The sequence below is a fragment of the Hoplias malabaricus genome, chromosome 2 (genome assembly GCF_029633855.1).
Source record: "Hoplias malabaricus isolate fHopMal1 chromosome 2, fHopMal1.hap1, whole genome shotgun sequence".
In the NCBI taxonomy this organism is placed as follows: domain Eukaryota; kingdom Metazoa; phylum Chordata; class Actinopteri; order Characiformes; family Erythrinidae; genus Hoplias; species Hoplias malabaricus.
The window spans coordinates 25,945,070-25,962,856 of record NC_089801.1 but is presented as its reverse complement, the minus strand read 5'-3'; the positions used below and the strand labels follow the sequence as shown (position 1 = coordinate 25,962,856).

Genomic DNA, 17,787 nt, shown 5'->3' with positions numbered 1-17,787 from the left:
ACTCCTGATGAAGCACTAAATAATGACTAAAGTATAAAAAAGTAATAAAAATAAACAAACAAATAAATAAATCAAAACAATGGGCTACACATAATTTATGTTTTCTTGGCTTGTGTAATATTTATTTTGCTTATGCATTTATTTAACAAGGAAAAAAATAAAAGAGGGATAGACCCTTCAATGTGAGCACCACAGCACACTACACAGAAGTTCAATTAAAAATAAACACAGTTCAGATATTCGTTACGCTATCATTTTCAGTAAAATATCATATTTCTTCATTACCATAAGATTTTGTGTCATGTTTAAGCCACAATACTTTTCAGTGTTTTAAAATAAATTCATGGCATTTTAGTATTTATCATAATTATCATAAACGACAAATAAATTAATCACACTCCAAACTTTTTTTTTAAACAGTAATAAACTCAGGCTTGAAATCAAACACATGTTTATATAATCAATGTGCTGTGATACATTCTGCCATTGTTCTTCCTGTTTGGAGACACTGGAAAGATAATGCAGAGCCAGATGAGAAAATGTCTCTCTGCCATGACGACAACAGCTTCCTTATTTCTCCGGAAAATAAAGAGCGCGTCCCAATGTTTTTTCTCAGTCTATATTTATACCCTCCCTTTTATCGATGGCTCAGAGTGCTTCATATGGAGTGTCACACCGTAGTGGGGTGTTAGTTTGGGAAAGGCCCTATCAGACAGTACAAAGTGTCTAAAAACTCCAAGATAACTCCTGTGTCTAAACTACCTGTATCAGCCATTATACATACTACAACTCTCACTTTAAGTCCCTTATCTCATAACTGAACGAGTCAAACATCTTGCCACCACCGCTGTAAACAATTATAACTGTAAGCTTTTTAATAAAAATACTTCCTGAATTATGTTTATTGAAACTGAAGAACAATAGTTCATACATATAGTTCTCCAGCATTTCTCGACGAGAGACACCGAGCAAAGCTGTTCGGGCTCAGGTGTACTTTCATGACATCACACAGTGGGCGGGACAAAGCTTGGATAACGAGTTGGACCAGGAAGGGCGTCCAGTTTCAGCAGTAGTTTATTTTAAACGTTACCTTCGATTAGTTTTTGGCACACCGAGTTCCGTCGAACATCTGTAACAACACTTACTTATTTTTCTTTCTTAAAGGCAGAGCGTTGGAAGTGGGATATTCGCAATTCAGCCATGTTTTTCCTCTTGATGTGTCTCAGCTCGCACGTAACAGGTAAGACTCCCGAGGCTACTCTACCTTCCTAAAAGAAACAAAACTCACTAAGACTCGATTAAATGAATAGTAAAAGGTATCGAATATAGTCATAACAGTTTAATCATAGGCTTTTTGATACAAATATGAATAATTAAAAAGAAACATTATTTATGTAATAAAGGTTGCATTAATTACAAAACAAGCGCTAAGGCCCAGTTGAAACGACATGTAACACGAAAAATACGCTTCAATTCAACCACAATTTATATTTTCAGCTCGGATTTAAGACACTTTAATGTGTGTAGAATTATTACTTGTAGTCTACTATATTAAAAAAACAACTTAGTTTCAAGGCAGAAAGTGAGGCACATGATTAAAAATGTGGAATTTCCAGCACCGAAAAACATAAAAATCGCCAAGAACACTTAAAAAACATGTTTTTTGATATGTATGCTCTTTTGTAGACCGTTACTAGTGCTATAAATTGTTCTTTTAATGTAGCACGTATCTTGCTTATCATTCCCCTCGTTTTCAATTCGTTTGTGGCCTGTGTGAGGAAACGGTTAATACACCTGTGATTCAGTCTGTACACGGCGCTGGAAATACTCTTAAGTATTTCTTTACATGATACGCATGTTTTTTAGTCTGGGGTTTAGAACGAAACAATGAATCGTTCGTGTTTATTAATGTAGTTGTTTTGAAGCTACAGTATCACCTTTGGTACATGTTCTACCTCCACCCTCCCCCCACCGAAACTCTACAATCTCTCTCTGTGACACACTCACCCACACCAAGGAAACGACTCACTGAGTACACAGGGCAACGTTCACAGGTACAAGTGGACCAAATCTTTTTAATTTTTTTTCTTCTCCCATATGAGAAACACAGGATTGTATTTTGTTTATATCTCCAGTTCACATTTAAGACACTTTAATATGTCTTAATGAAATCCTATTCTGAGAGAGGCAGTAATAACATGAAATTGCGTCGGCATCTTATGTACGGGTGGCAGTGGCATTAAATGTTTTGTTTTTGTAATTTTGATTTTATGACATTGGCAAAAATTCCATTGTGGAACATCTGCCAGTAGCCTATGTTTAACAAGCACATGAATGTTTATATAGGCCCCTAGCTAAAAGTTGGTGCCAACTGTCCCTATGCTAACTAAACGTAAGTGTCTGTATCAGCACAAAAAGAGAACTAAGTCATTTTTAGGTACCACTATCTACTGGCAAGGTAGGTGACACTGCATGTCAGGTACTTGTAAGCTGACATTTCAAACAAGACATTATGACTTTCTGAATTAGGCTCATAACGTATCACCATACATAATCCGTATTTTATTTGTCAGTCTTATGCCAAGTTTGGACACCCCTGAATAAGTTTCCTTATTGGTTTTCTAAGTGACAATAAATTAATACCCTCTAAAGGGAACAAACGTCTTATTTTAATTAATTTAATGTGAAACATGAAAAAAAGTAATGGCCTGGCACATTCAATAATTTATATTCTCAAAAAAAAAAAAAACAAGTTAAGAAATATAAACAGATGACTAAACCTTAAACTATATTTAAATGATGCTTTTCATAGTTCCTTAAAATTGTCCTTTTAATAATTAACTATATTTGAAATTAAAGTTACAGAAATGTGATACATAAAGGGCCTTTATTTTAAAATTTCATAATAGAATGCCTTGGTATTAAATGATTGACCCATTCAGATGGTGTACTATCATTTGTACATGAAATTGGTGGATCATTCCTTTTTAATAAATTTAGTATAAAAGTGATAGAAATGTCATAATTTTAGGAGCGTTTATTTTGAAATGACACAATGTCTTGATAACTACAGGACTTGTGGCTTTTCTTTTAAAGTCAGTTCACCTACACACTCTTACCCTAATGTTTAGGTATGTAAGATGTCGATGTCACTGTCACCCAAGTATAAGATGCAGATGCCAATGCCATTGGCATTTGCCACCGTCACCCGAGCGTAAGGTGCCGATGCCTTTCAATGTTATTACAGCTACAGGATACTGATTCGGTTATGTGACGGTCTGAATAGACAGATGGGAATTCATGTGACTTTATTGAGACCCAGATAGAGATTCGTCACAATTTCCGGCTGTGGCTGGGAGGCATGGATGACCAAAGCATTTTCACTTTCATTTCAGTTACTTCAGGAATGGAAACTGACTGTTCAAAGCATTTTATTTGAATTTTAATATGGGATATATATATATATATATATATATATATATATATATATATATATATATATATATATATATATATATATGTGTGTGTATATGTATATGTAGGTAGGTACTTCCTTCCTTGACTTAATGGTCAAGGGACCGGGTTTGGTACAGGAAGGTTGCTGGTTCGATCCCCAGGAACATTCATGGCTGAGATACCCTTGAGCTCTGATGAGTTCTGGGTGTGTGTTCAGACCCTAGTGTGTGTTCATTGCCACAGATGGGTTAAATGTGGAATACACATTTTGTTGTACAATGACAAATAATTGCGTATTATTATACAGATATTAAATCTCTTGAAATATTACATTGTTTGGTTGCACATTTATGCATAATCATTAGTTTTAATTCTTAAAATACTTTGGACATATCTTTACCTTAAATGAGCATGTGAAGCATTGATATTTTGCACATGTGTGTTAGTATAGGAACTTGTTTAGTCTGTTTAGACTAATGTCAGATGTAGGCTGCATTAAATGATAGTGTGTATAGCCTAAAAAAATTGGGTTCGGCCACTTTTACATGTCATGTGAGCTAGCTTGACTAGCCAAAAGCTTTTAAAGAAATAAGCTTAAAATTGGTCAACTACTGATTTACGTGCAAGCTTTTAGCCAATAAAAATAACTGAACATGTAATTTAATAAAAATAAAAAATGTCAGACCCAAAAAAAATAAGCTAAAGTATAAAATTCACTATGAACTGTTGTCACATTTGAACATCACATTATATCAGTCCTTTTCAAGTCTAACTGCACAGGAACAGGAGGTAGTAATGGTCTCTTGAGTTGTAGTGAAATGCTGAAGTTCCAATGTAAAAAATGTGCATCATCATAAAATCAGCTTAGGAGTTAGATGTAGAGCAAGAAATAAATTCCTGTCCTTGTCATAAATTAAACCCTGATATACTCATCTCTCTTTATCAAAATGATATGTTTATAAGTTATTTCCAAGAGAAAACATCCCTGATGCTTTAAACGTGGTTTAGACTAGCTCTACAACCTCTACGTCGTCATTAAGAGATCTATGAATATGTCAATATCTCTAAATTTAGTTAATTGCTAGGTACGATTCACAGTGCAACTAAGGGCACAGTGTATACATGAGTTAACTAGAGCTACATGGAGTAGCTCTAAACAATGCTTTAATAAAACTGACAAAATGAACGGTTGCTTTGCCATGCTTCATTGTAAGTAGGTTGTTGTATTCAGGACTTTTATGTTGCCATGGCTGAATACGGGTGGAGTGGAGCATTGGCTTTATGGATAGCAACATTTATCTAAAAAAAAAACAAATATCCAGATCTCAAAATGTAAAAACTGAGTACCTACCCAAAGAACAAATATTGCAATAGACTAATGTGCAGGGCCAGCCCTAATCTCCTGTTAGGTGAAAATCCAGAGACCAAATCTGATACTAAACTGACAAATTTGATACTAGAGTCAAATTGCTGATTTTACTAAAATATTAGTGGCTTCAAGAAAACCTACAGGAGCACCTTGGACCCCATATTACTTTCTAGATTAAAAAAAAAAACTCTTAAGGCAAGCTTTTGCTGCTAACTGGTTTCAAATGATCTACATTGGTCCTTGATGGTCAAAGTGTTTGAAAAGCAGGTCCTCCAAGCAAAAATATACATTATGGTGGTAAGCAAACTGGTTAAGATGATTGACCAGCACATCTCTCGATGATCACAGCATGGTTTTATTTGTGTTTAATGGGTTAATTTATCAGTATTACCAAATTGAGCTGGTCATGGTGATGGACCAGTGAGTTCAACAATTTTGATTTATGTTGAACTTGTAATACAACTTCTATTTTTGATTGTTTCATTTCTTTTCAGAGGTCTGTCAAGCTCTGTTAGAGGTGTAAATTACAGCATACACTAGCAGAATTTCACCATCTCTCATGTTTTCTCTCTTAGGCCTTCATGCTTTTAGTGCCACTACTAAATCAGCAGCAGTGATGGTACCAGAGTTTAGTGGTAAGTGGTTTTTGTTAGATTTTTAACAATCTAAATCTCAGTCTATAATGTTTTAATGAGAAAAAGACATTTATAGGCCTGTAATCCAATCATTCATATGTATTTGTAATGTCCATACACATTTTATTTTATGGTTTTAATCTAGAATTGAAGAAAAACTTTGCTTTAAAATGTTAAGACCATTTGAGTGCTATCGAGCTAAAGGACAGTAAGATTAAACTCTATTTCTCAGTGAAAAACATTTAAGCGGGCAGGTTTTTTTAATCATTAAGGACCAGTTTCGTTGATTTAACTGAATGCCTTGAAACACTAGAACTATGTTGCCATTCTGACTGAGTAAACTCTGGACTCTGTCTCCTCAGGAGCTGATTTAACATGTTCATACAGTGCTGACTTTGGAGCAGCACCTCGAATCGAATGGAAACACAGAGATGTATGGGGATCACAATCATCCTTTGTCTACTATGATGGCAAAATTACCTGTGAGAATCATGTCTTACAACTTGTTATAATGGATATATTCAGTTCTACAGATATAAAACGGACGTTTAATAAATAATATTGAAGTCTGTATTTCATATACCTGTTGCAGTAAATGATGTGCTGTAAATACAAATTGCAAAAACTGAAATCTACCTGAATACTTTTTCTTTTATTACCAAAAAAAAGCCCAGTACGCAGGACGCTTCACGCAGTATTCGGGTGGCCTAAGGATCAACAGTACACTCAGAAAAGACACTGGTGATTACACTTGCGAGGTGTCTGGCAATAACGGATATGCAGAGGTTCCAATCAAGCTAACAGTGCTTGGTACGTTGTTTATTATTATTTATTTTTTATATATATTTGCATATATGTATGTGTTTTTATTGCAAATGAAGAACAAAATTTAATTTGTAAAAGTATTTACATCATAGTTGATAAAGCACATGTTGAAATGTTCCATCAGATGTTTTTTTTTAATTTATTTACTTATTTAATGTGATTATCCTTGTGCTTTTTATAGTACCTCCTTCAGTGCCAGTCAGCCGAATCCCCAGTTCTGTTACAACAGGTAGCAGGGTTCTCCTGACCTGCTTTGACAAAGATGGCTCTCCTCCTCCTACTTACCAGTGGTTCAAAGATGGCACACCTCTTCCTGAAGACCCCAGCAAGTTCCCCGCCTTCAAGAACATGACATACAAAATGAATGCTCAGAATGGAAACCTGGTTAGTAAGGGCATTCATGCTGTTGTTTTTACTGAGTGAGCCACAAAATGACAGATGGGCTTAAGATCTATGTACTCATTTTGTTGAGTCAGTTTAAATATGCATAATATGAGAGTGCATGTTTGGCGTTGTGGTTTCATATGGTCATTTATTTATCTTTGTGTCTGTGTCTTTTAATAGGATTTTCCGAGTGTGGCTAAGACTGATGGTGGACAATATTACTGTCAAGCTGCCAATGGCCAAGGATCTCCTCAGCGTGGACAAACTGTGGTTATGGAAGTCCGTAAGTAAAGTTTACAACCTTTTTTGAGTAACAAAATATAATGCCTTTCTATGGTACCTGCATATTTAATTCAGTACTAGTGAGTTTTGACATATGTTTGTTCATTATCAAATTTCAATGTCCATATAGTGAATTATTTTATAATACAAACGAGTTATCTTCTCAGAATCCTATTATGTTATGGTCAAAATGCTGCAGCTTAGGTTTAAGTGCTAGAACTACACAATATGGACAAAAGTACTGGGACACATAGTCTAATAATCTTGGAATTCAGGTGCTTCATTCAGTTTTCTTGCCACAGGTGTAAAAAATCAATCACTTAGCCGTAAAGTCTGCCTTTACAAACATTTGTGAAATAATGGGTCATTCTTAAAAGCTCACTGGAGTCAAGTATGTAACTCTGAAAAGGATGCCACCATTGCAACAAATAATTTAATGACATATCTTCCTTGCACTATTTAGGGAGTAGGGCAGTATATAGGACAGAACATAACTTACTTGAGGTGCCGTTATAGTTCATGTTCCTGTGCTTTCTCTGTTCGACATAAGCAATGTCAGTCCAACTAGTGAGCAATCATAGTTGATGTGACCCTTTGTGACATTTCTCGAGAGGTGCGCAGCATTGACACGTTGCCTACTGCGTAGGTTTATGATATTGGGTTAGAATAAATTGGGTTTAGATACTCTACAATCAGCTGTGAAAGATATTATTTAAAAGTGGTTACATTTAGGGATCACAGGAATTAAGAATCTATGTGGCAGAGCACAGAAAGTTCCTGAGTGCTGAGGGGCACAGTGCCTAAATGTCCCCATTGCTCTGCTGACACACTAACTGCAGCGTTCCAAACTTCCTCTGGCATTTACGTCCACACAAAAACAGAGCTAAATGGCATAAGTTCCCATGGCTGAACAGCTGCATTCAAACTTTACATCACCAAGTGAAATTCCAAGTGTTGTGAGGAGTAGTACGACAGAGTTTTAGGGCCACAGTGTAAAAAAAAAATAAAAAAATTCAGAGATTAAAGTCAGAATTCCGAAAAAAAAATCTCGGAATAATTCTGAGAAAAAAACTCGGAATAATTTGCTGCGTATAATGGAGCAGACAGTGTAACTCTGGAATGCAGTGTGTTGCTTAAGTCATGCTATGGTATAGATTTCAGGAATAAGCACTCAGTTCTCTTCCACATCAGGACCACAGTGTGATTAGTATTTAAATCCTGAATCAGTGCACGAACCCATGGCATGTAGTCTCACATGATACAATTAATGATCACGAAAATGATGGATCCAGAGCAAGTAGAACTCCGGCACCCACAAGGCTCCATTGCGTTACGGCTCCGACTCGTACAAAAAACTAAAGCCTTATGCATCTCAGTCAGGGGCTGCGTCATGTCGTGTGAATGCGTTTAATAAATAATTCATGCATAAGGCTTTTGTTTCTTGTACGAGTCCCAGCCGTAACGCGATGGATCCTCATGGGCGCCGGAGTTCTACTTGCTCTGGATCCATCATTTTCGTGATCATTAATTGTATCATGTGTACGCTGTGTCTGCTCCATTATACGCAGTGAATTATTCCGAGATTTGTTCTCAGAATTATTCCGAGTTTTTTTCTCGGAATTCTGACTTTAATCTCGGAATCTTGTTTTTTTTTTTTTTTTTATGTTAACGCTGTGGTCCTAAAACTCTGTCGTAGAGTAGGGATGCAGAGTGGTCATTGATTTTGGACTGACGTGATATGATACCTCCTTTGGGATTAAGCCACGCCCACCCGGCCAGTTCCCAGCATTTTCAAACATGACGGCGAGTGACAGATAATTGGAATTTTAACATTAAAATGTTGATGCTCATATTTTTTTTCTTTACATCAGTGATTTTTCTCCACCCAGTTCACTAGTATGGTCATGTTAAAAGGTACAATTAAACTATTTGAACAAGTTTCCAAATGTATTATGTAAATGTGCAAATATATAGATAAATTAAAGATAGAATAGTGTGTGTATATATATATAACTTTTTAAACTACTAGTCAACTGGACAGAGAGGAAACACTGACATAGAGAAGGAATAGGAGCATCTGCAATATCTACAAACTGTTTAATGTAAATGATGTTTGTATGAACTTTAATGCTAAAATTGTTTATCAAAGCAGCCATCAATTTGTAAAAAAGCCTAAACGTAAACTTCATTTAAATACATGTGTACCAATAGTGATAAGGGAATGACAGACTTTTGAATAGATTTCTGTTGCAAAACTGTGATTTTAATGATGTATTTAATTTATGAAATATGTGGTTTGACATAAGATCAACTGTTTACATACATATTTAGTGCGTGTTATTTCATCTTATTATAAAACCAGACAAGAAAATAATGCCTCTAAACACTAACCGCAGCAGAAGTGACTGTTTCAGTTTAATCGTGCTATGATTGCAAAAGTTGTCTTTTCTTTAAGCAGTAAAACCATGAGCCTGATGCTTTGCTAAATATAATAAATGTATCAGGGCTGTTTCTATAGGTGTAGTCTTTACTCCAGATGTGGAGAATGATTAAAGGCTGTGATATCTCACTGGAAGCCCCAAGCACCAGTTATTTGACTGCTGTGACCAAAAGAAAATCATGACTTTTCCCAGAATTGTCCATTTTTAAATTAGGATCCCTAAAATCTAGAAGTTATTTACATGAAGGCTAGTTTCAATCTATTTAATTCCTGGGTGATTTACTTTTGTTAACAAAATAACCTTTTTTTTTGTATGATTCTTCTGAATGTTCAAAACATTTACATATACACTAAAATTTAATTTAAGCATTTTTGTTGCAATATTATGTTCTTGAAATTAACAAAATATTTTCCACTGTTTGTCACATCATCAAGTATATATTGTGATATATTTATCACAAAGAAATCCCATGAAATATTGTGATATTTTTAGGTCTTTTGCCCACCCCTAATTTCGCCATGTTTAAAATGGAAAACCAAATGAGCTGAGTAGAGTAGGCACCAAGCAGTGGAAAAGCACCATTAATGCATCAGTATATCAAAACATTTACCTTTAAAGTCCCAGTAATTTTCTCCATATAATATATGTATTTAATTAGATGAATGAAAGTGGTTCTTCAAACATACTACAGGACCTTTGCCATGTTATAAATGAACTAACTTCTAAACTTGCTATATAACTTTAAATATGTGCATGTTATATATGTAAAATATGTCTGAGCTGATATGTAGTATGCTATATTTGACTAGTCTGAGTAAATGCAGACTGCTTAGTTTGAGATATATAATTTATTTAAGCTGTCTTCATGTCAGAAGTTTGTTTTATATACAATATAAATCCTATCAATAAATTTTGGGTGAAATATTTCTTTTCAAAGATATAATTAATAGGCCAAAAATATATCATTCTGGCCCTAGTTGTACTTGTCATGTTATTTTAAAAAATTACTCTGAAAAAATTAGTCCAAAATAATATTTTTCCTCGTTTGATTTTGTAGGTGATGTAAACACAGGAGGCATAGTTGCTGGGGTCATTGTAGCCTTGCTTGCTATTGCACTGCTTTGCTTTGGCCTGTGGTATGCTCATAAGAAGGGATATCTACCCAGTAAGTTTTATTTTGTTTATATTTTTATTATTTTTTTATTAATTAATCTTTTTTTATAATTTTACTCAAATCTTCTTGTTTGTGCATATTTACATGTTATAAATTCTTGTGTAAAATGTTGTTCACACTCATTCTCTGTTTTGCTCTCCCCTTCCAGAAATGTCACAGAGGTAAGAGATGTTTCATACCTTTGCATTTGCAATACATCAGCTCCAATAGTCTGAAATTAATGGGTTGTAGACTAAACTGAAGGCTGTATTGTGTGTTTTACAATTTCAGCAAGCCACAATCATCAGTGTACACCCAGCCTACCTACAGGGATGAAGATGATGTAAGTAGAAATATCTGATATTAATTTATGTGCCTTTGTTTTGCTAATATATTTTTATCAAGGCTTTGACATTCTACACTAGAACATCAGCATCCAACACCAAAATAAATGCATTAGTTCAGCCTCGGATACTTGATCCCATTGAGCAGATGAGTGTATTCCATCAGTGAGCACACAATAAATTAAAAATCTTTCCAATTTTTAACATTCAGATTTGTACACGAGGGACAATAACACATAACTCTCTCCAGTCTAACACACTGTCTTGGTTTTTATGTTGTTCTACCGTAGTAAACACAAATAAAATAAAATCTAAAGCAATGTGATTCCAACACTGACTTTTGCTTTATCATAAACCACATGCTAAATAGGGTATAAGAAAAAAATGTTGCATCATTATCAGAAGGACATTCTGTAATTTAGGTCAAAAGTGCAGTCAGGTGTGGTTTGGGACACAGCCAGTGCAACAAGTTCAACCGTGTAAGGTGAAATCAAAAGCGTGAATCATTTGTTAGAAGCTGGTAAATAAACATTCAGCAACAAAATTCTTCTGTTCACTTGTGAAAATGCAATATGAAACCAAAACTTGCCGGATCAACTGTATACAACACCAAAACAAACTTTGGTTAAGAGTCTGGTGCATATTTTTCTGGTGTGAAAACTCTTAGTGTTCCCCATCTCTGAAAAACCAGTTCAGTGTTGATCCTTTTGTTGTTGTTGTTCTGTCCTGTCACAACATGCTTTTAGCTTAAAGACCCTGGGATCCCATTTTGAAATTTTGTGGGTTTTTTTGTATAATTCCAAACTTAGGTGTTATGTTTAAATAAAAAACACAAAACAGAAATATGATCAATCTTTCCTAAAAATGACCAAAATACACTCCTTGGAGCTCACTGAGAACGGGGTGGGCATGACTAGAGCTCTCTATCACTGGAGAACAGAATGCTGTTTTTGTTACCATGGTAACACACAGTCTCGTGACAGAGCAGTCTTTGAGCTTTTACTCTGAACGGCAGTTGTCATTTTACACAGCATATGTCTTTAGTGTCTTTGGTGTGGTTTCGTGTGATTATTTATATGTTAACATAATTGTACGAACTGGATACCTTCTAAAATGTCTCCAAATTGGTGCTTTCTACAATGTCACCAAGTAGGCTTTTATCCCTGTTGCTACTTAGCTGTACACACCGGCCCAGTGCAGCTGATATGCCGTTAAACATGCCAACTGAGTGTTGCTGCTATCTCTGCTGTACTCAGACATAATCCATTCATGCTTGTTTTGTGTTCTGTGTTTGCTCTGTGTATGTCCCTCTCCATAGCTTGGGGAAAACTGGATAGCTAGCTCGCTCTAATGGCTCCTAAACTTTAGCTCACTAGTCTCTTCAACTCAGAGGAGGTGTGGTTATGCTAACATTGTGATTGGTCAGTTTCATACTGACATAGGCATTACCCACTTTTAGAATTGACCATTCTATATTGAAAGGAGGGCAGTACTGATCTTGAGTTCGGTTATGAAAAAGCACAATAATAAAAAAAAGCTGTTGTACACAGTGTTAAAGAATCATGGAGCCATTTATTTTGCTATTGTCAAATGTCATCATTTACTGCAACAGTTGGAATATAGCCTCACTGGTGATTGTAATAAAAAAATCTGAGCTGGTGTCTGCTAATATCAATACATAAAATGTAGTGTTACATATAAGTATTGTTTGCAGGATGTATGCAGTAAAATGCATGGTAACTCGATGTGCAAAAAATTTGCATTTATTTTTTTTGTTTCATTCTTGGGTAATAACTAATTTCAAATGTTCTAGTGCTGTTTTGCAAAGTCCTGGGTTAATTTGATTATATCATTAATATTAAGTGTATGTTTTCAAAATGGATGTGCTCTGCATAGCATCAGATTTGTGTTTCTGTACAAATCAGTGATCCTATGAATCAAAATATAAAGATCTTAATCTTAAGAAGTTAATATATTTTTACAGATGCTGTATGATCTGAATACAACACATAGTAATGTAACAAAAGTACTAATGACATTTACATGTGTGAATGAACACAAAGTCTAACGATTCATGTGTTTGTCTGTTTCAGGGAGAGTTCAAACAGAAGTCTTCGTTTGTGGTGTAGCTTAAATCTGCATCTGTATTGTCTCTCCTGTTGTGCTGCAGTCTTTTACCTGAGAGTTGTGTGCACGAGTGTATGTAAGGTTTGTTTAAACAGAGATCAGGGTCAGGTTTTTTTTGTTTTGTTTTTTAAAGCATCCACTGACTTCTCAGCGCCTTTGAACAAATCAGTAAAATTTCTTGTATTTTCCTCTGACAGAGGAAAAATTGTACTTATATAAATTTGATATTTACATTCTCTTTTCAGTTTGAATTTGACCATGGAATAATACTGGTGGATACTTTTTAGCTAATATGAATTAAGAGTTGTTTTTAACACTTTCTGAACAAAGGTTCGGGAATATATTTGTTCCATGTAAAAAGTGATTAAGCTTGATCTACTACTGACCGGTGTGTGTGAAGTTAAATTTGTGCTGTACATTTGCTTACTTTTTATGTACTAACTGTCCTATTTATGGAGTAAAAATAAAACAAAGTACTAGAATTCATCTACTCTAATATCTTTTAGCTAATATTAATGTAAATGATTGGATATCTTAAGCAATAGTTTCAGATTGAATGTCCACTCGTCACCCTGACTCACCCCAGTGTGAAATGTAAATAGATGTTTGAAGGTTATTTTTTAATGCTTTTTACTGTTCTTTGCTATGTTTGTGACACACTAAGCTGTAAATAAATAATTTACTGCCTGTGTGATATTTGTGATAGATTGTTTGATGTTAGACAGCAAATCCATCTTTTAAATGTTTTCTTGAGATCAGAATTTTATGAAGAGCAAAACTGAACATCCAAACCGAATATTTACTTAATGTTTTAGTTTTTGATAAATTATACTGTATTTCTTCAGTCAATATCTTAAACTCCCTCTCCACTGATAAATAAAGTTTTTTGAAGTTTTTTTTGTTTGTTTTTTTACATTTACCTTCTCTATGCAGTGTTTTTCTTTTAACATGCGTATAATGCTTTATATGGGCCGTATGGTGGTGCAGCAGGAAGTGTTGCAGTCACACAGCTCCAGGGACCTGGAGGTTGTGGGTTCGATTCCTACTCCGGGTGAGTGTGAGGAGTTGGTGTGTTCTCGCTGTGTCCGTGTGAGTTTCCTCCGGGTGCTCCGGTTTCTTCCCACGGTCCAAAAACACACGTTGGTAGGTGGATTGGCGACTTAAAAGTGTCCGTAGGTGTGTGAGTGAATGTGTATGTGTGTGTCTGTTTTGCCCTGTGAAGGACTGGCGCCCCTCAAGGGAGTATTCCCGCCTTGCGCCCAATGACTCCAGGTAGGCTCTGGACCTTCCGCGACCCTGAACTGGATAAATAGTTACAGATAATGAATGAATAATGCTTAATATAAACAGTTCTGCTTTGCAACAGCAGTTTACCAAAGACCATCTCAATAGTCTGAATTCAAGCAGTAAGGGTTGTTGACACCATAAAGCAAAGGAACCAATCCTGTACATTTGTAGGATGGGCCTTTCAAGCTACAGATGAGTAATGGGTAAATAGAGATAAAAGCTGCATTAGTTACAGACTAATGGCATAGATCTGTGCATACAGAACGAAGGCAAAGGCATGGAGTTACATGTAGATTGCTTCAAATACATTAGGGGAACCGATGACTCGAGTGGGACTAATAATAATAATTGTATTATTACATCTTTATTCGTGCTTAAAAATGAACGCACCACCAGGGGGTAGTAAAAGCCACATTTTTTTTCCAAACAGCAATATCTGAATTGAGTCCTGTTCCTCTCAGCTAATGAATAAGCATTTTTAGTTTATCCAGGTGTGACAAACCAGTCAGTTAAAAATTAACAGTTCATGTTCATTCCTTCAGTTTCGTTAGTGTTAAATTACTTTGATGCATGATGCTACAATGGCTCAGCTCCTTTCTGTGACAGAAATGGAAGGTAGGTAATTTGTCCTTTGGCATAGGTGGTTAATAACCCTTTGTCGCCTTCCAGAAAGCTTTAGACTAGTTTATTTGTATTTGTTTTATGTATTTGATGACATTCAGTTGAAAGAACATTAGTGGAATCAGGTAACGATGTTCATTTATTAGTCTTGCATTTGAAACCCCACTCCAACTCATCCCAAATGTATTGGATAGAGCTCCATCACTCCAACAAACTGCTCCAGCATCAATTACTGGAGGGCTTTGAAACTTACTAGTCCACTCTTGGCTCAAAAAAATGGTGTTCTCCAGAACTTCCCAATTTAATATTTTCTATGGATGTTGTATAAGTTCTGTGTACACAAAATAAAACACGGATATGCACTTTATGGTCATTGTACAACAATACAATGAAATGTGGCACCTCCATTTGCTGTGAACACACACCGGCAACCTTCCAGTTCCCAGCCAACTTCTCTAAACATTAGGCCATGGCTCCCACTAACTGGACTTTTATTTGTGTAATGGTATCATGAAAATGTAGCTGGATTTCCAATAAATCTTGTGTGTATACAGTTTATTTATTAACAGCTTCTGTCAATTTATTCTAAGACTTTTTAATATTTGATATGGCATAGGATCTAATTTATTAAATCATTTATGTACAGATTTCATCAGATGATCGTCTGTGAAAATTCATGTTTATGATTTGGTAAAAAGTACATAGATTAGTCAAGTTTTCCCCTCTCTGGAGAAATTAATTCACCTGGATGGTCTGGGAATGTCTGGGAATCTTCAAGAAGGTGCCATGGGAGCTTCTTTGTTCACCATTTTGCAAACATGACCATGAAATGCTTTACGCAGATCCCATCTGATTGACTTGAATAAATTCCATAAGTTCAATGTCTTCAATGACCAACTTGATTGGATTTTAGGAATATAAACAAATTTATGATTTGATGTCTGCAATACATAAATGCTTGTTTACCATTAACATTTTCCTTTTAATTTCACTCTTATTAATTTGGGAACTGCAAATACGATTTGTTGAAATTTTACAAATGGAATTAACAAAATATAAAGATTTAATTACATTTTAGTAAAAAAAAAAAGCCTCAGAGGCAAAGCTTTAAATTCTTAATGGATTTTAAAAAGGTGGAAATCAAAAACATTCCCCATTTTATCAATTACAATTTTAATGTTTACATCATGACTCTTTAAAATGATCACTTTTTCAGTGAAAATGAGTGATACTGCATTCGAATGGTCCCGCTTTAAATAGTGTGATTTACAAAATGGTGCCCTTTATGTTTTTCATGTATTGCACAAAATTTTTAAGTCATTGCAAAGATTGATGCAAATATTAAATGTCACTTTTCCACTTCGCCTTTAAGAGGAAATCGGGCGGGTTTTGTGGCGTAAGCTGTGTGCTAAAAGGCTCTTTCGGCCGTCAGTCAAATCCCCATTCATAAATAAATAAGTCCTCTCGGAGAAGGAAGCGAATGTCAGACAGACGAGGGATGCTACCTCCATTTCGGGACAAAAATGACCCTTGACATCGCCGTTCTTCACGCGTTCTGCCCCGGCAGGCCCTCGCGGACGAGCGGAGTGTTTAGAGTTGTCAGTCAAATCGTTTAAAACATCGTGAAACAGAGAGAAAGTCCGAAATTGGTGTTCAGCGGACAGTGAGAGAGCCTGCGTCGGTGGTACATGCTCCTCTCCCAGGCTCCCTCTGCGCCGCGCCGTTCAGTGTTCGTGTTCCACGGCGCCTTAAAACTACGCAGAAGTCGGGCAGTAACATTAGGGCAGCGCCAAATGGACAGCTGAGCCATGGCAGCGAAAGAAGAGCTTTACGCCAAAGTTACGCCGCGGAGGCAGCGGCAGAGCCGGCAGGGAACTGTGAAACACGGCTCCTGTCTGGACGTGTTGCTGTCCATGGGCTTCCCCAAAACCAGAGCGTGAGTAGACGGACTTTTTGCACTTTATTCACCCCACACTTCGTGTTTAAAGACACAAAAACACAACGGCCAGAAGCGGCAGCTGTAATGAACACTGGTCGTGGAGGCTACAGGCCACAGTTAAACGTTACGTTACTGTTGTGGTTCAAGCTGCACTTAGCCAAATGAGTGTAAACTGTTGTAATGGCGTCGGAAAGACGTTCTTGTTAATTCTACATGAAGTAAGTTACTGAAACCACCGTTGTACCTAACGTTTTTTTAATTTTGTTTTTGCCTTAACTGGATTGGTAGTTTCTGTAATTTGGATACTTGTACACCACAGGAATGTAATTGTTCAGTTTTTAATATCAAGTATTTGGCATGAACTGGGCATTTTATTGAGAGGGTGTAAAAGCTAGTTACTGTTTTAAAAGCAGTGTTACAAAATGTAACAGTTTTTTCTACTCGTGTTACAGAGGTAAGGGACGTAGCGTTGGGAGTCTTGCCCAGGGGCTTCACTTCTCTGAGCAGGGATGTGAACCCAGCCTGATAAATGGAAAATAAGTCTAAAACAATGTACCAAATACAGTAACTCAGACAAACCCATTCTGCTGCCCCGTTATAGCCTTTGTAAAATAAATAAATAAAAACATAAAATTTGTGATGTCCATAAAATTCGACAGTATCACAACCTAATGAATCATTTTCTTAAAATATTAACATGGAAAAATAATGGCTTAATATCTCAAGATATCAGTTGTTATAGCTAAATGCCAACATGCTTTGTTGAGATTTCTGGAAAATGAGTCAGCGTTTTCAGCAACATTTATTTATTCCAGTGTTAAAGTTTAGAACATTAAAACTGATTTTGACATACTAAGAATGAAATGCAAAATTATGCAATACCACTGTTAGAATCAGGGGGTTTCTCTACTTGATGTGAATGGG

The 17,787-nt window shown here is 35.8% G+C and overlaps 2 protein-coding genes across 2 annotated transcripts in view; both read left to right on the top strand.

Moving 5' to 3' along the window:
* Positions 1-1,011: 1,011 nt before the first annotated feature.
* Positions 1,012-13,902, top strand: f11r.1 (F11 receptor, tandem duplicate 1). The gene is made up of 10 exons (XM_066660579.1): positions 1,012-1,240; positions 5,401-5,460; positions 5,823-5,942; positions 6,130-6,270; positions 6,467-6,669; positions 6,850-6,952; positions 10,450-10,557; positions 10,715-10,727; positions 10,837-10,888; positions 12,983-13,902. The coding sequence occupies exons 1-10, from the start codon at positions 1,201-1,203 to the stop codon at positions 13,016-13,018; spliced, it is 876 nt and encodes a 291-aa protein (XP_066516676.1). The 5' UTR covers positions 1,012-1,200; the 3' UTR covers positions 13,019-13,902.
* A 2,482-nt stretch (positions 13,903-16,384) lies between these two features.
* The window catches only part of ubash3ba (ubiquitin associated and SH3 domain containing Ba), a 41,926-nt gene continuing 40,523 nt past the window's right edge, over positions 16,385-17,787 (top strand). The window contains exon 1 of the mRNA XM_066659115.1: positions 16,385-16,860. Within this exon, the coding sequence (XP_066515212.1) occupies positions 16,733-16,860 (128 nt within the window). The 5' untranslated portion in view covers positions 16,385-16,732. The remainder of the gene's footprint in view (positions 16,861-17,787) is intronic.

Bases quoted from the DNA above. Each gene is read 5' to 3' on its own strand.
- f11r.1 (XM_066660579.1), top strand. From the start codon at position 1,201: ATGTTTTTCCTCTTGATGTGTCTCAGCTCGCACGTAACAG. The intron at 5,461-5,822 runs GTAAGTGGTTTT...CTGTCTCCTCAG, and splicing joins GATGGTACCAGAGTTTAGTG to GAGCTGATTTAACATGTTCA. The intron at 6,953-10,449 runs GTAAGTAAAGTT...TTGATTTTGTAG, and splicing joins AACTGTGGTTATGGAAGTCC to GTGATGTAAACACAGGAGGC.